General features: G+C 43.4%; 1 protein-coding gene across 5 annotated transcripts in view; it reads right to left on the bottom strand.

The window, feature by feature from the left end:
* KCNN2 (potassium calcium-activated channel subfamily N member 2) overlaps positions 1-20,917 on the bottom strand; it is a 157,195-nt gene that overhangs the window by 32,370 nt on the left and 103,908 nt on the right. For all 5 annotated transcript variants that reach the window (XM_042958702.1, XM_042958706.1, XM_042958713.1 and 2 more), the window contains one exon: positions 4,143-4,284. In XM_042958702.1, coding sequence (XP_042814636.1) covers positions 4,143-4,284 — 142 coding nt within the window. The remainder of the gene's footprint in view (positions 1-4,142; positions 4,285-20,917) is intronic.

Below are 20,917 nucleotides of genomic sequence, written 5' to 3'. Positions count from 1 at the left end.
TTGTATTCACAATTGATATTTCAAGTGAGGAGAGGTTATTTTTTGAAATGTTCACTTGTTACTCTCTTAGAAATATTCTGGAAAACTCTCTCTCCTAATTGTCTAACAATATATTTCTGCCCAGAGCACTGCAGATTAATCTTAATGTCCTTGGCTCCCAAAAATATCACTCATGACACAAATTAAGCTATTTAAAAATTTTAAATCACGGTTTAATTTTGGGTTTGTAACCAATGAAATGTGAACCTCTAAGACGATGCCACAAAATAATTCATTCGCTTCATTAGCTTTATCAAGAAATGCAGTGCTCATTTCTTTATTTGTACATTTTTGAAATGGGTAAGTGTTTTAGATGTTAGCATATGGATCGACTGTATCTTATGTCAAAGTAAAAAAAAAAACACATAAAGGTATAAATTCTATCAATTTTTAAAACACAAGAACCAGAAAATTCAAATATAAGAGAAAACAAAGAAATACAGTACTTTGGAGAAAATATACAAGATGATTCAGGGATGGCCCTGTCCTCTCTCAGAAGTATTGTAAGTCGTATTTCTTTTTCACAATTTAGTAGGGGCCAGATGGAGAGAGAGAGAGAGAGAGAGAGAGAGAGAGAGAGAGAGATGGCCCTGGGGAAATCTGACATTGTACAGTTTATCTAAACATGCATTGCAGAAAGCCCAAGGGGCAACAGGCAAATAAATCCCCCCCTCCCAACAAAAGGAAACCATATCTGGCTTAGATAATCCCCAGGTGACAAACTGGTATTTAAGTCTCTTGGAGGGGGGGAGTATCTGACAAAACATATTTCAGCTTAAGGAAACTAACCTTTTATATGAACTGTGAAAACAAGTGATCTTTTTCTAGGTATCTATACTGCCAGCCAAACACTGTACAGGCAAACACTGTACAAGTTTGTAGGAAACCTCCAGCCATACACTGCCGATCCCTGGGAAATTTACAAGGGATAGAATTAACTCCCCAAGCTCACCCCCAGGAGACTGCTCTGGGGCCCGACTCAACGGGAGGCTGCCTGGGCTAGGGACAGACACAATCCTATTCCTCCTAGCATTTCACATAGGCTCGTCCAAGATTACTGAATTTCTCTACATGCAAGTAAACCATTTTGGGTGGGGCCAGTTAAGAAAGAAATCTGTCCCGGGGTGCCTGGGTGGCTCAGTCGGTTGAGCATCCAACTTCGGCTCAGGTCATGATCTCATAGTTTGTGGGTTCGAGCCCCACGCTGGGCTCTGTGCTGACAGCTCAGAGCCTGAAGTCTGTTTCGGATGCTGTGTCTCCCTCTCTATTTGCCCCTCCCCTGCTCAGGCTCTGTCTCCCTCAGTCTCTCAAAAACAAATAAATGTTGAAAGAAAGGGAAGGGAAGGAAAAAGGAAAGGGAAGGGAAGGAAAAAGGGAAGGGAAGGAAAAAGGGAAGGGAAGGAAAAAGGGAAGGGAAGGAAAAAGGGAAAGGAAGGAAAAAGGGAAGGGAAGGAAAAAGGAAAGGGAAGGGAAGGAAAAAGGGAAGGAAAAAGGGAAGGGAAGGGAAGGGAAGGGAAGGGAAGGGAAGGAAAGGAAAGGAAAGGAAAGGAAAGGAAAGGAAAGGAATCTGTCCCTTAGAAGGGAAATAGAGTGGAGCTTCTCAGGCTGGGAACAGAGGGCCTGTTTCACCATGAATCTAGACAGTGGCAATGAGGTCGCTATAAATTTCAGTGCACACAGCACATTTGCGTCCATATAGATTATAAGTGGATTATAACTTCATTTCTTTTGTGAAGTAGGATCAGCAGTGACATCTAAGCAAAGGAGTGGTTCAAACAACTAAATAGAAGATTTGTGCTGTCTGATAAGGCTAGAAAGACAGGAAGGGCAAAGAAAAAAGCAAGGAAAGCTACAAGTACCACAGGATCCAGGCAAGGTTAATCTCCAATCTGGCTACGATCCACTGCATATTAGGCTATTTGCACAAGCCCTGAGTCATACCTGATTCAACAATAAAGGAGTGGGGGTGGGGGGGGCCATCTTGCCAGAAAGGAACACCAAGGAAATTGTTTCTAAGAAGCTTAAGGGGAAAGACTCTGTAATTACCAGTTCTGTGTGTATAAATAGCATCATTCATGTCCCTCGTGGGCTTGTTATGGCCCTCCAAAAATACACCCATGCACATTTCATTTCCCAAAGCATTATGCTATATGATAAAATGCTATCTCTTCTGAGGAAAAAGGAGGAAGTGATCCAACAGTGAGCAGAATGGGCGCTACCCGTTGTAATGAAAAAAAAAAAAACAAACAAAAAAAACAAAAAAGTTCATTAAAATGCACAAAACTATTTTTCTTATACAAGCAAACCATGTTAAATTATAACCCCAGATCATATTCTGTACAATTGGGACTTGAAATGGGCCTCTCGTTACCACTGATGACCTTAAAATTGGCCCAGATTTTATTTTCACGTCTAGCTGTCTTAATCCCCGTTTGGTTACTACCAAGTGGGAGAAGAATGTTCCCACTCCATCTATGCCCTGAGCAGCTCAGTCCTTCCAGCCAGTTAGAACTCTTGGAACAATCTTCTGAGGCAGCTGTTAGCAGGGTGCGTGTTGCCCTGGCCACCATTCAGAGGCCCTCACATGGAGATCCTGTCCCTCTGCTGCCAGCATGGGGGTGGACACAGTGGGGGCATTGGGAGGGATGCCTAACATCAGAAATGCTGGGAATTTCCTGGCTTAGGAGCTCCTGGTACTCGTTCTCATAGCCCAACATGTAAGCAGAAGATCAAAGAAGCATCAAGATGATACTTTTTGCTGTCGCCAAACTACACAAAGCAGATGAGAAATGGACAGAACCCAGGTCACTGAACACAGTGCATCAATTAGAAGCTACGTCTGGCTTAAACACTGAAAAGTTCATACCACATTGTCATCAATTTGAGATAACCTGCTGGCCTCTGATGTGTATGCACCTAAAATACATGGAACCAATTAGTCCTGGTCAAATCAGGGTGGGTACGGGGTAGTGATCGCGTAGGAACTTGTGCTGTATCACAGAAGAACAGTGACGTGTCGCTACGGGCAGCAGACTTTTCTCAAGGGTTCCGCAAGACCTGCCCACCCGTCCCAGCCTCATGCCATGGCACTGTCCCGCTTTTCACCCCTGGGCCAATGACCTTGCTCAAAGGTACCAAGCTCCCCCTTGACTCATTACCTTCAAATAAACCATTTCCTCCTCCTGGATGCCCTTCCTTCTTGCCACACTGCCTGGCTATCCACCCTTCACACCTGAGCTCAGAAGTCAACTTTCCCGGGATGGAGGAAAGAAAATATTATTAAGAAAACCATAAGGAAGGGGCATCTGGGTGGCTCAGTCGGTTAAGCGTCCCACTCTTGGTCTCAACTTAGGTCATGACATCATTATTCATGAGTTCGAGCCTTGCATCAGGCTCTGTGCTAGGATTCTCTCTCTCTCTCTTTCTCTCTCTGCCTCTCCCCTGCTCATGCTCTCTCACTCCCTCTCTCAAAATAAATAAATAAACCAAAAAGAAAGAAAGAAAGAAAGAAAGAAAGAAAGAAAGAAAAAGAAAGAAAGAAAGAAAGAAACTCATAAGGAAGAGAAAATACATTTACAGTACTACACTGTATTTATTGGAAAAAAAAATCTGCATATCCTTAGACTGTGCAGTCAAAACCCATGTTGCTTGAGGGTCAACTGTAATCTAATTCTGTGATTGAGAAAATGCAATTTTTCAGCCCTTCAGCACACTTCAGGATAGGTTGTTATGGTCCGCATTTTGCAGATAAGGAAAGCGCGTTTCAGAGAAGAGAAAGTGTACCTCGCTCTTATGACAATGAGAGGACCCATACTGAAATGAAGAACTTCCTGGCTGCAGCTTAGAGACCAGATTTGCTCCTCAAAACTAGTGCCTCTCCCCACAAAAAGCAATCCAACAGCCCCTGATGCTTCATGGAGCTGTATCACGCTAAGAATGAAGATCAAAACCAGCCATGCTCTCTCGCAACCTAGAACTGATTATTTATACTGGCTGCTGGCTGTTGGGAAACCTAGTAGCTTGCAATCAAATCACACTGTGCACCTTCATGCCTTCATGGTCTAAGAGGATAAGCAAAAGAAACAAAGTAAAAAGACACTTACCATAATTCCAGTAAGCAAACAGACTCCTTTCCCACAGTATGTGTTAGGTACCATGTCACCATAACCAATGGAGAGAAAAGTTATTGATATCAACCACATCGCTCCGAGGAAGTTGCTAGTAACATCCTGTTGATCATGGTACCTGCAAAACAGCAAACAGAGCCGGTCCTTTATAATTAATCTGCAGTATGGCTGCCAAGGGCAATTTGATCCAATCTAGCGAATTCACTAAGTAGCTTCCATAAACTGATCTACCAGAAGGTTTTCAAATCTCACTATTATGTGTCAATAAAATTGAGGTGTCCCTGAGCAATCTGACAGACATCAGGACGTTCCTCAACTTGAAAAACAGTCTGAAAGGGAAGCTATAAAACAGGACAAGTGCTTTTTTCACTGGTAGAAACTGACAAATGCACATTTCTTTCTGAATTCTGCCCATGCCTTTCTCGTGGTTCCTCATTCCTTGATGCCTGCTGACGTGCCCAACTTAATGGGACCCTATGTGGTACTACTGCATGCAATCTGTAATCTCTCCCCGCACCCTTCCAGTAGGAGGAGCCATGCTGTTCCCTTTGCTACCTTTATTTCTGTGATGAGCCAACTCCTAGTCATCCTTCAAATTAAATGCAGGTGGAGCCTTTTCTGTCTGCTCTTCTCCCAGCCCCTCCCCTGCATGCCCTCAGCATCCTCTGTATTCCTCCCCCACAGGACATTACTGAGACTGTCTACCTGAAGGTCCTGCTCTAGCTGGCTTCCTTGAAGACACAAATGTGCCACTGATTGCACAGTCCCTGCCCAGAACCGGAGCTTGATAGAAATCACTGCCTCACTAGTTACACACGAAAAGCTTGCAGTCAAAAAGAGAGGGAGGGATATAGTTTATCCTAATTAGTCTTTGAGGTATCAAGATTTTTGTGGTGTGGGAGAGGAGGAGGGTTTTTATATCAGAAATATATATCCTATGGGGGCACCTGGGTGGCTCAGTCGGTTGAGCATCCAACTTTGGCTCAGGTCATGATCTCTCGGTTTGTGAGTTCGAGCCCTGCATGAGGCTCGCTACTGTCAGCGTGGGGCCTGCTTCAGATCCTCTGTCCCCTTCTCTCTCTGCCCCTCCCCTGCTTGCACGTTCGCGCTCTCTCTCAAAAATAAACAAACCTTAAAAAAAGATATCCTATAGTGTTTATTTGAATTAGCAGCACTGAACAGTAATGCTGGCCCATCATGGAGACACTGCTATCCGCCATGCACACGACAGTGAGGCCAAGTGAGTTGTTGCCCCAGAAGAACTTGCCCGGGATGTGTGTGCTATGTAGTCATGGAGCAGAGTGCCCCTCCTCTAGTCTCCGCGGCAGTCAGACCCCAGACTCTGGTCACCACGGGTATTCTTGGCTCTTCACCCAACATCTCCTAAGGATCACTTTCCTTCACAGCTCTCAGATACCACTGGGGAGGGTTTTCCTGGCCTCATTTCTTGGTCTCCAAAGCATGCTCATAATCTCCTAGCTTGCCCATGCTCAATCCTTGCCAAAGAGCATACCGTGAGTCTTGGGTGGTAGGAGGCTAGAAATCTCCACCATTCCACCCTAGTGAACTGCCACCAGGACCCAGCTGCAGAATCTCCTCTTCCCAGAATGGCCAGGTCAAGAGGCTGTCATTGCCAAAATAGAGGTCAAGTGCATTCCTAGCTTTCCAGGAAGACAGATGAGTGCATTCACCCTCATCTGTGATGCAATCGGTGCTATACTTCAGCTGCAACATGAGCTAATGGGCTCTGTGACCTACTCTGGGGGCATGCTGGGCCTGTGTAATAAGACCTCCATGGGCAAATGTGGTTTTTATTTTAAACAAGACGCTTAGGGGCGCCTGGGTGGCTCAGTCGGTTAAGCGTCCGACTTCAGCTCAGGTCACAATCTCATGGTTGGTAGGTTTGAGCCCCGCATCAGGCTCTGTGCTGACAGTTCAGAGCCTGGAGCCTGCTTTGGATTCTGTCTCTGTCTCTCTCTCTCTCTCTCTCTCTCTCTCTCTCTCTCTCTCTCTGCCCCTTCCTCACTCATGCTCTCTCTCTCTTTCAAAAATAAGCATTAAAACAATTTTTTTAAACAAGACCCTTTGAAATAAGCTTTAGATGATAACTCTTTCATGACATTGGGGCTCTCTGTATTCTTCATCAAGCACCTGCCTAAAATAGGGAACACATTACCCTGGTGTGGGTGTGTGCTGCACAAGAGAGGGGTGGCAGGGGCACTCATGTCCCATACAGCCTTTAGTTGTGAGACAAGGCCTCTTAACAAAGCACGATCGACATAAAGATCTGAGACACTGAAGAGGTGAAGACTCTAATTCCCCGATGCATCTGTAGTATTTGTGGAGCACCCGCTATGTGTTTAGCCCTTGGCTTGGATTTTCTCGTGTTACATCATTACTTTAAGACCAAGGCAACCTTTTTGGCCAAAACAGTGATAGTCCCCACCTCTATCAACCAGGTGTCCTCAATCACTTAGAAAATGTGATCGTGTGCCAGTGAAATCCTCAAGTTATTTCCACACCATGAATGGCCAGGACACATGTGCACCTACAAAGAGGCGTGTGAGATTTCAGACTATGAACAAAGGTCTCTAAGGGAAACCTTCATGGCTGGTGTCCACAAGGATATCTCAACTTCGTCATGGGTATGGAGAACTTGCCCATCTGTTCTTTCCAAAGCACTTTTGATTTGGTTTCCAAAGCTCGGAGAAGTAAACAGTTTTGAAAATTACCATAAAAAGCATTCACTGGAACGTTTAGGCAACCCGATTCCTCTTTAGTTGCTTACCTTAATAAATGCCCAGGTTTTAAATACACAAATTTGACTCTTTGCAAAGACTCTCAAGCATTACACCATTCTATCGTTCTGTCAATATTCATTATATACTACGCACATTATTTTGGGTCAGACACTGTAATCGTGTAGTAAAGGGCCTAATTAGAAATAAACTTTCTAGGAATTGATATTTTAGGGCTTGGGATTCAATGGTAAATTATTTTTTTTTCTGCTTATGAAATAATAAATATGCCTGAAACGTAGCTCACCAATATGGAAAAAGTAACATCTTGGACTAATGTTTATATTACATTCAGACATACTTACTTGTGAATAGTCAAGAGGGAAGCAATTAGGGAACCACATTAGGCACTATTTGAATAATCAAGATTTCTTTCCTGGCAACTAAAATATCAAACTTATCAGCAGGATGATATTATCCCTTAGAACACTGCCAGATTTGGAACTATGCCAGATTCACACCACTGTGAGTGATTAATCTGCACAATGTAAAGGGTAAAGAAAAAAATTTCAAGACACTGTTTACAGATGTTTATTTCACAAACTTAGACAATTCCAACCTTCTTCACAAGAACTATTCTATGAAAGACGTGAAGAAATGACTCAAAGTGGCAAATTTCAAATTCTGATCAGTATGAATCCTTGTTTAATTAAAAATACATCAAATAAGATTAAAATTAGAGCAAGGGAGGCCTGATGATCTCAAGCTTTTAAAATAAGAACTCTGGAGTTTGGACAGAAGACTTACTGCACTGTTTTAGAGCAGTGCACGTTTCATAGACATAATGGTTGTGAGATCGGCTTTAAGGTTTGGAAAAAAGGAAAAATATTCCTTTTCTTGGTTTCCATTCATTTTTTCACCGTTGCCATTTTCTCAAGTGGGTCTCCCACTTGTTCTTATATCACAAATATGACAGCTTTCTGTGATACTTGTTTAAATTTGCCAGGTTATCTTTCCCAGGGCATTACTGAATTCTTCCCTGAATGAGATAGCATCTGCCCTGCACCCCGGACTCTCTCTCAGCATCTTTCCAGAAGCAACAGGAGCTTTGGCCACACGAGTGGCTGGCACTATGCCATCCTCTTTCATGGCTTTGTTTACAGGTGCGATTCCTCCTCCACCCCCCCAGCCCTGATTTGTATTTTGAGAATCTACTCATTGGTCCCCTTTTCCAGACTCCACACAGCTTTTGGTCAACAGGGTACTTCAGGCGGTCCTCTGTAGAGATGTCTAGCACCATCAGCCAACGTTAACTTGGGTCATAAGACATGTAATATGTAATTTGCTCATCTAACATGCCCCTAGAATCTTAACTATAAAGAATTTAAGGACAAAGACTATGTCTTTATTGAATTAAGTAGCATGACAATGTGAAACATTTGTTATCAAACTGATGTGCCCCTAGCCACATTCTAGGCCTTCAGGATCACATATACAGAGATACAAAAAGGGGACAGGAATGAGTCTTGCTCATCAATTAACGCGAATCAGATTTGTCATGTTCTGTTCCAAGATCTGTGGGCAACTTCTAGGTATTTTTACACTGACAAAAAATAATTCAACAGTGGAGGTTAACAGCTGACAAACTACATTCATTAGTCTTCTTCTGTTAAACATACTGTTAATACTACAAATGGCAAAAAGACTTCATCTCAATTGTCAGCTCTGATCTCACATACCAGCCTTGGTTGTAGAGTAAAAAGTATTATGGAGATTTAAATGCATGTGATTGATCCACCACCCGTTGCCTCTTGTGAATCCACCTTTCTCTCCAAAGATACCACTAAAGGATAGTAAGGCAGTTGAAAAAAATGTCTAAACCCACAAGAACAAAAAGAAAGAAAGGAGAAATCAGAGCATGAAAAATAACACATTTTTATACAAACAAAAGTACACAAAAAATTATATTTCCAGACAAGAAGAAACAAGGGACTGGATTTACACTGCCTCCTGAAACAACTACAAAACCAGACCAAATATTTGAAACAATGGTTAACAAGACATAGATCATCTACTAATAAAGGACAGTGATCCCTGAGAGATGGTAAACAACCAAAGTGATCATACAATCGCCTCAGCTTAATATCTGAAGAGGATCTGCAGGATGTAGCTGAGGGAGAGAAACCAGGCACTGTCCAAAATTCTCCCTAAGTTCAGGGACAGAGTTGGAAATCCAGAGAGATCTGGAGTTCAAAGCGTCAAAATCCAGACAGAAGAAGTCTGCACTGAGGGAGACCCAGAGATCTGCACAGGAGTCTTCCTGATTATACAGCTGAGTAGTGATCAGTACATGCATATAAAACCCCAAGGCTGGAGAAGTGCAAGTACTATATGTAAAGTGGTTCAACATCACTTAAAGACAGGTTGTAGTAAGTGGTATCATTTCAAATGAAGATAAGACTGTGATAATTTAGTTACAGTATACCTATGTCTAGGTATGCTGTAACCCTAAAAGACCCACTAAAATAATACACCAAAGTGTACTAACTAATAACACTTAAAGGATATAAGATGGAAAAATAAAAAATAAGTAATCCAAAAAGAAAGCAGAAATAGATAAAAGGGACAAAGAAAAGATGGGACAAATAGAAAACAAACAGCCAGAGGACAGATTTATCCAAGCATTTGGTAACCATATTAAATATAAATGGCCTAAATACCTCCAATTAAAAGGCACAAAGTGCCATAGAACCCATGGAAGGTTCACAACTTCAAGAAACCAGGTATCATGCAGAGGGTCAGGTGCCTGTCCCTGGTTGGTACTACCAGACAACTAACAGGAGACAGAGTTCATTCTCTGGGGACAGACTGGAGATTCTGACCCAGGGCCCAGCTAAGGCCAGGAAAGTTGTTTGGGGCCGAAAACATGGGGATGAAATTCAAGTTTCCAAACTGAATAACAGCTTCTCCAGTTTCCTTTCTTCACTCCCCATCCCTGACCCTATAATAGAATTCACTATTATAGACAAAGAATATTTTCCTTTGGAGAAACAGAACAGTTTTAGTGAAAAGGCATTCATGTACCAACATCAAGGATCCCCTCATGAAAAATGCAGCTGTCCACTTACCCACCCTACAGGAAGTTTCACCAGACAACAAGCTCCTCTCCCCATATAGAGCTCCCAATTCCCACTCCTGACATGAAAGAACCATAGATGGTCAGCGCACATTTGAAGTATATTCTCTATAGAAAAGATACAGACAAAAAAGGAAGAAAGCAAAGAAAGAATGGGAGGAGGGAAGAAACAGGAGAACCTGGACACAATGCAGGGTGATGGGGACAGGAGTCCTGAACTCTCTAATTTCTGTCAGGAAAGACCTAAGGGAAATGATGGCATCCATAAAACAGGAACAGGATACTAACAAAAATGTGCAAAGAATAAAAGAGGGGAACTTAAAAAAATATTATAGTGAAAAAAATAACATAACATGATAAGAATATAAATTGGAAGAAACCTCCCAGAAAGTAGAAAAGACAAAAAGACAAGGGTAAAAGGAGAAGATAAAGGTTGGTTCTCAGAGAATCAACATAGATGGCCTTATAAATGAATTTCTAGAACACAGAAAGTGGAAGGAAAGAAATGAAAACATTCTTTTATTTCTTTGGTTTTTCCAGGAAAACTGGAAGGCAGGGATCTCAAAGATTCTAGTTGGTATCTGCATAGGGAATAAGAAAAGACCTAAGTCAATGGGGGTGGGGAGTGGTCACAGTAAATTTTATTTATTTTTTTCATTTTTATTATTTTTCTAATTATTCTGAGCTTCGGTTTTTATTTTATTAATTTTTAAGTCTTTTTTTTAAAGTAGGCTCCACACCCAACATGGAACTTGAACTCATGACCCCCAGATCAAGAGTCACATGCTCTACTGACTGAGCCAGCTAGGAGCCCCCACGGTCAATTTCAAAGTACTAGGAATAAGGAGATCTTAAAAAGTTCCAAAGAGTGATCTCACGGTCCATGAGTTCGAGCCCCGCGTCAGGCTCTGTGCTGACAGTTCAGAGCCTGGAGCCTGTTTCGGATTCTGTGTCTCCCTCTCTCTGACCCTCCCCTGTTCATGCTCTGTCTCTCCCTGTCTCAAAAATGAAAAAAAAAATTTCAAAGAGGGAGAAAAAGAGATCACAGCTAAAGATGAAAAATGGTTGTCTCTAACATTATTTAATCATTTAACCTGTGTATTGTGTATTGTGGTGGGAAAGGTGGAGGCAATCTATTACTCCTGGATTTGAAGAGGTAAGGGATGGAGAATCTGGGCAAAGGAACCAAACAGGCATAGCTCAGCCCCTCTCCCTGCTCTACCTACCCACAGAGCAGACCTATCTGGTTTTCTGTGCAATAAGCTTCCCCAAGGAGAGATGACTCCCCCTGGGTTATGAGGTGTACCTATAACTCCATCTATTTTAGTGGTGAATCATCAGAACACTGGGCAGCCCAATGGGCTGTAGTCAAAGGGACGGTTGTCCAGATCCGTTTTATGTCCATAATGAAGCTGATACTTTGATGTCTACCAGTTGAAGACCCAGAGAAGTGAAAGATCTACATGATCTTGCTCCAAACCCCAACTACGTGCTTGTAATTTTGATTTTAAGTAAAAGCAAATAAAATAAGCGATTCAATTAAGACATACAACCATAAAAAGAGCTCCAATGAAGGCATACACCTAGGGCCAAAGGAGAAAAGTACTGAGTGTCAACCGCTCAGAAAGGAGGGGGGACATGTATCTCTTATTTGCCACTGGTCCAAATCAAAGGTGGCCACCTGTACCTGCATATTAGAATCACCTGGGAAGCATTAAAAACTAAATATGCAAGGGGCGCCTGGGTGGCTCAGTCTGTTGAGCGTCCTACTTCGGCTCAGGTCATGATATCACAGTTCGTGGGTTCGAGTCCCACATCAGGTTCTGTGCTGACAGCTCAGAGCCTGGATCCTGCTTTGGATTCTGTGTCTCCCTGTCTCTCTGCCCCTTACCCACTTGTGCTTTCTCAATAATAAACATTAAAAAATAATAATAACTATGCAAAAGCCTGGTATCCCATGACATGGATATACTTTTTTAAGCTTCCAGGTGATTTTAATGTGTTGTCAAGGCTGAGAACCATCTATTAGCTTTATTTCAGAAGTTCTTCATTCAATAACATGTGGAACATCTACACAGAAACGTGTATATGAGCAAAAAATAGTTAAGTGTTTATGAGAAGTTCAAAATATGGTAAGGGAGAAAAACTGATGGCAAAGAATACTAAGGTGACATGTAACTTGTACTAAGTGTGAATATGAAAGGTAAAGACAGATCGAGGAAAAAATATATAACAGATTGAAAGTAATGATATGAGTATGTAATAATGTTAACACTGACACCTAAAATTATCCTCTTAAATTCAAATAAAATGTAAAATCCAGTAGGTGCAAAGATTTTACTAAATACCTTTCTAAGGGAAGGCCCTCTAAAGTGAAGATATTAGTAATTTTATGTATAACATTACTCCATAAATAATTTACACAAAGTTCCTTCAGGCCAGAGAACGTGAACAGCCCCAATCAATGTGACTTTCTTCTTATCCCTTCCTGTTTCCCTGCTTTTCTTTTTATCAGTGAGTTGTGAAAACATAAACACGTCTTTACGACCTTGGGGGTCCCAACATATTGACTTCCTTCACTACTGATAAGTAGATCCCAAGAAAAGCAGCAGAGATAGGTAGTAAAAGGCTATTTGTAAAGCCCAATTGTAATTTAGGCCAGAGCCAGTTCTGATTTTCATTAAATGCATAATTCTTTATTAACTCTAAAACACACCAAAGTCAGTTTTCTTTTCTTTTTTAAGTTTGTTTATTTATTTGGAGAGACAGAGAGACAGTGTGAGTAGGGGAGAGGCAGAGGGCGAATCCCAAGCAGGCTCCATGCTGTCAGTACAGAGTCTGATGCAGGGCTTGAACTCATCAACTGTGAGATCACGACCCGTGCCTAAATCAAGAGTTGGATGCTTAACTGACTGAGTCACCGGGATACCCCACCAAAGTGAGTTTTCTATTTTGATTTCATCCTGCTCTTGTATGCCTGCACGTTTGGAATGTTTTCCTCTCTTCTGGTAATTTGGAAAATCACAAAGCTAAATGCTTCTCTCTCTTCCTCTCTCCTTCCCCCATTTCTCTCTGCCTTTTGTTTCCTCCTCACCTGGTCTGTGCCTGTGTGTGTGTGTGTGTGTGTGTGTGTGTGTGTGTGTTGGAGGGAGAGTAGTTCTATAAATTGACCGATTTCTTTTCATGTGTTTAACTGTGGCTAATGAGAATTTCATCCACTGTGTGGATACAGAAGATTGATCTTTGGGTAACTGCCATCAGTGGATATGTTGTAAGAGCATAGGCTTCCTGTGAAATAAAGCTAAAAGTCTCTATAGGAAATAATGGGGATAATAGAATGGATTTTTAAACTTGAAGAATGACATTATGTTTCCCTGAGAAGACATTGTCTATTATTCATTTATGCATTTTCATTTCTGTGAGAATGAGGGAGTTCAGAAATGACTTGCCTGTTAATACGTTACCAGTCTTAGTTCCCCATAATTATTTTACAATGATCTAGGTTAAAAACCTACAGGAAGACAATGGTATCACATTAACATACCCTCGACATACTTGGAAGACTTAGCAGCATTCGGGGTCTCTTTGATAAAGAGTTTAGTGAAATATGACCCTCTCTGGAGAGAACTTTCAGGTCTGAGAGCCATGGTACCAAGTTGGTTCCTAAAAGTAAAGATGGAGAAAGCCCGAGGGTGTGTGTGCCCATCAGGAAAGATTTCCCTGAACAGAGACCTGCATTTAAGCAATAGTTCTCAATCCTAGGGGACCCAATCCCCCTTTTTAAGATCTTGAAATGGAACTCAAATAGTATACCTTATCTACATACATGATTTTTTAAAAGCTATTTTATTTTTGAGAGAGAGAGGGAAGGTGAGAGAGAGAGAGAGCACAAGCCATGTGAGGGGCAGAGAGAGACAGGGAGAGAGAGAATCCCAAGCAGCTCCATGCCTTCAGCTCGGAGCCCAATGTGGGACTCAATCTCATGAATGGTGAGATCAGAGACCTGAGCTGAAATCAAGAGTCTGACACTCAATTGACTGAGCCACCCCGGAGCTCCTGTATACATGATTTATAAAACAAAAATCAATATAACACCTTAACTGAAATACAGAGAATTAAATTGGAGTAACAATTTAAAATACAGCATGTAGGGGCGCCTGGGTGGCTCAGTCGGTTAAGTGTCCAACTTCAGCTCAGGTCACCATCTCGCGATCTCGCAGTCTGTGAGTTCGAGCCCCGCATCAGGCTCTGGGCTGATGGCTCGGAGCCTGGAGCCTGCTTCCGATTCTGTGTCTCCCTCTCTCTCTGCTTCTCCCCCATTCATGCTCTGTCTCTCTGTCTCAAAAATAAATAAATGTTAAAAAAAATTTTTTTTTTAATAAAAAAAAATAAAATACAGCATGTATTTCAGTATCTAAACCCTTGGGCAATACTAACCTAGGGGGTGCCCAGGTGGCTCAGTGGGTTAAGCATCCGACTCTTGATCTGAGATCGAGCCCTGAGTCTGGATTTGTGCTGACAGCCAGAAGCCTGCTTGGATTCTCCCTCTCCCCTTCTCTTTTTGCCCCTCCCCTGCTCTCTCTCTCTCTCAAAAAATATAAATAAATAAAAATTTAAAAAAGGACTAACCTAGAAGACATAAAGAGCAGTTAGTTTGCACCTTTTATGTAAAAGCACTTGGATGCAATTTAGTCCAGCCAAAGTGAACTGTTCTGGCAATTTAAGAGCCACCGGGGCACGGCCATAGCTGATGTGATTTTCTGAAACGTGAAAAGCTTTTGGCCAAATCCCAAATACAACAAATGACGATATTCCCTCAATTTCTACATTATAAATGTGTTATAAATTATATGATTATAAATCACGTTATAAATAACAGCCTTATTTAAAAGTGTACATATTACAATTGAGCAAAAATATTTCATGTGGATATTTAAAATGGATTTAGGTCTAAACTATGAAAATTATGAACAGGTTTTTAGTACACAGAATGTCCAGCAGGTCAGTTCAAGGTCAAGTGGGACACAGATCCTCTGTTGGATGGGACTGTCCCAAGCACAACAGAACACAGAGCATCCCTGGTTCTCCCCCCCACACCTCCTCCCGTCCCAGTGACAAACAAAGAAAACTTTCTCCAAAAGGGCCCCTGGGGGCAGAACTACCCACCCCCCCCTGCCCCTCCCCACCCCCCACCATGCCCTGTGAGAAACACTGGTCTATCACTTCAGCTGGGATTCTGTAACAGCCATCAGAAAATCTGGGGCTGGCTGTATTTCAACACATCTGGAGAGGAGGCAAACTGGAAAAGCTTAGAATTTGGCACAAAATTCTATCCTCGAGCCCCTGCTACTCCCCAGGCAATCAAAGATAGATCAAGTTCCCGAACTACGTCATAACCCAGGCCTGCATTTCTGACCGAGTTTCTCCTCGATTCTTTGTTAACTTCCCAACCCATAGTTATTTGAATTTTCTGGGGCACCCTGCATTCCCCCAGCTCCCGCTCTGTGCCAGGCACCTCGCACACACTGTAGGCTTCCCCAAGGGGCAGGTGGAGCCCCAGCAGACAGAGTTGGAGTCATGTGGGGTCAGGCCCAAAGATTCCCTTACCAGAAAGTCAGCGCTAGAAAACGCTTCACATAGCTCGTGTCTGACGCATGCCAGGCTCACCAATGGCAGACACAGCTAGTCTACATGGCCCATCAGGCCGTAGTTTTAGAAGTCCCCACCATGATCTTCTACAGGCACGTGCAACAGCCTGCAGACAGATTTACCTTCCTTCTGGGAGGCTGAGAAGAGTGGCAGGGAGGTCAGTCACTAGGTGGCACTGCCACACCAGTTTATCTCCAAGGCTGTTCCAGCTGAGGCTGGCCAGGACATGCTGGAGTCAGGGTTGTGAGGGGTCTTAGCTGCGAATGCCTCTCCATGAAAGCCTCTGAACTGGGCATCCTGCAAGCAGGGGCTGTTCCATGTGAGAAACAGCAGTGATGGGTGATACAGACAGTCCCAGGCCACTCCTACACCTGGAGAGCCTCAGGTGTTACCAAGAATCTCAGGGACCGGTGCCTGGGTGGCTCAGTCAGTTAAGTGTCCTACTCTTGATTTCTGCTCAGTTCATGATCTCATGATTCGTGGGTTCGAGCCCTGCATTGGGCTCCAGGCTGACAGCACAAAGCCTGTTTGGGATTCTCTTTCTCCTTTGTCTCTCTCTCTCTCTCTCTCTCTCTCTGCCCCTCTCTTGCTTGTGCTCTCTCTCTCTCTCTCAAAAATAAATGAACTTAAAAAAAAGAATCTTAGGGGCATCTCCTGAGGTGAGAGAGTGATTGAGTGGGGAGGGGGGAAAGAGAAAGAGAGAGAAAAAGAGAAAGAGAAAGAGAAAGAGAAAGAGAAAGAGAAAGAGAAAGAGAAAGAGGAAGAGAGTGATTGTCTGGACACAGACTCCATCCTAGATCCAATATAATACAGATCTAAGCCAACAGCCCGTCTTCACACATCACCCTCCGACCTGACATTCTCTATATCAAAGGCCAGACCTTATCTCCTAAATCTGTAAGAAAAAAAAAATGTGGATTTTTTTTCTAACTTGTCCATGTTGGAACTGAACATGCATTTGAGGATATGGCGGTCAGGGGCTTGTTGACTTACCCCGGGACTCGTCTGTGTTCAGAGCTGCTCTGTACCCTCCTGTTAGCTCCGTGTGGCCCACAGCAGTGAGTCTCCAGGCCCAGCTTCCTTTTGCTCTAACACAAGGATCACACCATCTACCTCCCGAGTGGCTTCTAGGACGAAGAAGTGCTATCCAAATGCCGCCTGATCTGTCCAGAAAGACCGGCTGGGTGTTCTACACTGAGAAGATTCTCCATTTGTGTACGAGGGGACACAAAGGAAAGTGTCTACATTTGCAAGTGCACCTGCCCGCACACAGGTGACGCGGTGGACATGAGGGCTTTCCCGCGCACAGGCAGCTCTGATTTTGCTCCCTGTGGCACAGTGACTAGTACCACTGAGACGGAACAGAGCAGGAAGAGGACTGGTGGAAGGAGGGGAGAGAGAGGAAGCCAAGTGAGGAGCTGTCTGGACACCGTGGCAGGAGAGGACATTGGTCCACAAAATAAGGAGAGTAGGGAGAAGGAGGTATGTTCTGCAACCGGAGGTCCAAGCAAGAAACAAAGCAGAAACAGCAAAAGCTGACAATCTTTCCATGCCATTCTGTTCTCCTGAGTCCTCAGCCAGCCACCCTCCCTCTCTCCAATACTAGCATTTCCACCGTCAGGGGCCAGGGGAGGAGGAAGGTCCATTTGTGGACCTACCATCTCTTAGGGACTCCTGAGAAATTTTGGACAGGGTTTCTGTTTAGGGCTTTCAGTCAACTGCAAAAGAAGAGGCCCCCATGATCCACATCAATCCACAGCCAAGCTGCCCCATTGACAGGAGGCGATGATCATGCACTGATTCGAAATCTCTCATTTTCCAAATACAAGCAAGTGAAAATTCTACTTAGAACAGGTGATGACTAGAAGCAGGAGCCTCCAGTCTGGCATAGTTCTGGGCTATGCTTTGAAGCAAATATTCCTCGATGTCATCTTTGTCCTCAGAGAGAGAGAGAGGTGAGGCAGAACACTGAGCCACCAACCGGAGAGGGCAGACACAGCTGAGCTGAAGGTGACTCAGGCATGGCCAAGAAGAAGAGGAGAAGGAACCGCAGATTTTTTCAGAAGGTCATGTGCTGCTTTTCCTGACGGGCGTACTTTCTTGCACCTTGCTTGCTTCAGCCTGGGCAGCTAAAATAGAGACTGCAGTGACCAAAAATCGTGAACTGAATTAAAAACACAGGTCTTGGTTTGTGCCAGAGGAGCATTTGTGAGGAGCACAGGGCTTCCTCAAACCCAACCCACTGGCCACCAAGGGCCGATCGATCCTCTCTTGGGTCAAGTCCTCAGAGGTCTGCCGTTGGGACAGTATGTTTCGTGAAACGCACATAAATATTTTTTACATAAGCAGAAAGTGAAAGAAGAGAAGGAGAGGAAGGCAAGGAAGAAAGAGGCCAAAAGTAACAATAGTGAGAAAGACTGCGGAAATGACTGTCAATAAAATTCTGGCAAAATGTACACAGGTGAGTGGAGGAAAACATCACTGCATAAACCACAATCACTGCACAGTCTTGGGACTCTGGCGGCCTACTTACCCACTGACAAAAATTAAAACATCAAGGCACCTGGGTGGCTCACTAGGTTAAGCATCCAGCTCTTGACTTCAGAGAGCTCCCTTTCTCTCAATATAAATAAATAAACTTAAAAAAAAAAATTTAAAAATCAACCTCATTTCTTCAAGCATTAAATAGATCACATAGCTTTTACCAGTTCCTACAAAGGCTTCCAACTACTCCAAAGAAAGAAGAATGAGAAAAAGGCCAATCCAGCATTCTTCCAGTATTTTTCAATTTTTAGTGTTTGAAGTCTTTAAAATGGCAATCCGAAACAGCTACTGGCTGAGGGTACATCAACTTTAGAAGCCAAGCAGGGACAGGAGCCTGGGTGGCTCAGTGGGTTAAGTGTCCCTGGATTTCAGCGCAGGTCACGATTTCACAGTTTGTGAGTTCGAATCCCACATCAGGCTCTGTGCTGACAGTGTGAAGCCTGCTTGGGATCCTCCCTCTCTCCCTCTCTCTTCCCCTCCCCCACTTGCATGCATGCATTCTCTCTCTCTAAAAGACAAATAAACATGGGAGTGGGGGGAAGAAGCCAAGTGAGGAGAGGGCACACTCAGTAAAGCAGGCTACATTCTTAGCAAAGTACACTGGAAAAATGGGGGCTGACGCCAAGTGAGGCAGACATTTCCCCCCACAAAGAATCAAAATTTTAGTTTGCCAAATCAGTGAGATTCATTTTTTTTTTAACCTAGAGAATTCAGGAACCAATAAAAAGGAGTATCACGCGAGGAAGCTTGGGTGGAAAATGATCTCTGCATGGGGGCTGTTTGCTGGTAACCAAAAGCTGCATCAAGGAGCAGAATGACAACTGAACAGACCTGGGGGCTTAGGCTGGGCTGCGTAATGTGCATCCATCACCTCGTCAGTACAGCCACATGGCAATGACGTGCGTGATCTTCTTCAATTCTGTGCCTGTTCCCCTGTACTAACCAAATGTGAACCTACCAAGCCATTAACATTTCCTTCCATTCAAAAGGACAACATCAGGCTTCTGGCAGCCAAACCCTTTGCCCAAATGCAATAGCTGACATCTAAAAGCCCAGAGCCTTCCGTGTGGTGCACTTAGATGGTGAAGACCTAGCTATGCAGATAAACGTCGATCAATCAATACTCGTTTTCTTCTCCCTCCTACCAAATCAGTTTACAAATTGCTACATGCGCAGCTTGGCAACCATCGGGTTGTGCCCCATGGGATAAAGTGTTTGCATGTGTTCTACATAGGCTTTGAGACAGCCTATAGGAAATATCTGATCTGCAAAAATTATGAAAAATCTCCCGTACCCATGCTATCCACTTCAATAGCCACTGGCCACCCCACATGCCTCCTGAGCCCTGGAACAGTGACTGGTACAAATGAGGAACTGAGATTTTAGTTTTATTTCATTTTAACCAATTTATTTTTTTTTAAGTTTATTTGAAAGAGAGAGAGAAAGTAGGGGAGGGGCAGAGAGAGAGAGGGAGAGAGAGAATCCTAAGCAGGCTCCATGCTGTCAAGCGTAGAGGCTGATGCAGACCTCGAACTCGCAAACCATGAGATCATGATCTGAGCCGAAATCAAGAGTTGGATGCTTAATTGACTGAGTTCCCCAGGCAGTCCATCATTTTAACCAATTTTAAATTAAAATTAGTCATAGGGGGTGAATGGCTGCCATATCAGATAGCGAGTACCAGAAGGTCAAGTTGGAGACAGGAGAACCAGAGAACACACATAATTATGCCTTAATAGCACAGCTAATTTTAATTCGGCCATAGTGTTCCCTCTGAACTTTCTTTCTGCCAAAGTGCAATGGGAAAAAGAAGTATTATAATACATTCCCTGACTTTCAAGACCTGAAACCATATATACGTTTGACACAATTTTCTATGCTCCATTGTCATTTGCTTGTGTATTTTTTGTGGTTATGCTTCTTAGCTAAAGAAAAGGAGTATTTTAAAGAAATAAATTGAGGAGTGCCTGGGTGGCTCGGTCAGTTAAGTATCTGACTCTTCTGATTTGGGCTCAGGTCATGATCCAAGAGTCATGGGATCAAGCCCCATATTGGGCTCCACACTGAATGCAGAGCCTGCTTAAGATTCTCTCTCTCCCCCTCTCTCTGCCCCTACCCCCCTAAAAAAACCAAATAAATTGAATTTTGATTAATCTGTGTATTAATTCATTCCAACATGCAATGCTCCCCTAGTTCATGGACAGACTGTATCTGAAGCTGGGAGGTGAAGCAGCCCCACCCAACGGTTCTGACATCCACGGTGAGTGAGGAATTACCTTTATCTCCACAGGCTGGAAAAGCACCTCTGTTCTTTGGGTCATCCTTACTTTTTTTACAAAATTTTTTTAAATGTTTTTGAGAGAGAGAGAGAAAGAGAAAGAGAGGGAGAGAACAAGCGAGCAGGGGAGGGGCAGAGAGAGAGGGAGACACAGAATCCGAAGCAGGCTCCAGACTCCAAGCTGTCAGCACAGAGCCTAATGCGGGGCTAGAACTCACAAACTGTGAGATCATGACCTGAGCCAAAGTCGGACGCTTAACCGACTGAGCCATCCAGGCACCCCTGGGTCATCCTTACTTTTGTCACTTTCCACGATCCCGTGCATATTGTGGAATACAGCTGATGCCCAGAAGGGACCCACAAAAAGAGTTAGCATAGGCCAGGTGCCTTTTGGGTAGACAGCTTT

This window comes from Panthera tigris, chromosome A1 (assembly GCF_018350195.1).
Source record: "Panthera tigris isolate Pti1 chromosome A1, P.tigris_Pti1_mat1.1, whole genome shotgun sequence".
In the NCBI taxonomy this organism is placed as follows: Eukaryota; Metazoa; Chordata; class Mammalia; order Carnivora; family Felidae; genus Panthera; species Panthera tigris.
This window is presented reverse-complemented; position numbering and strand designations above follow the sequence as displayed.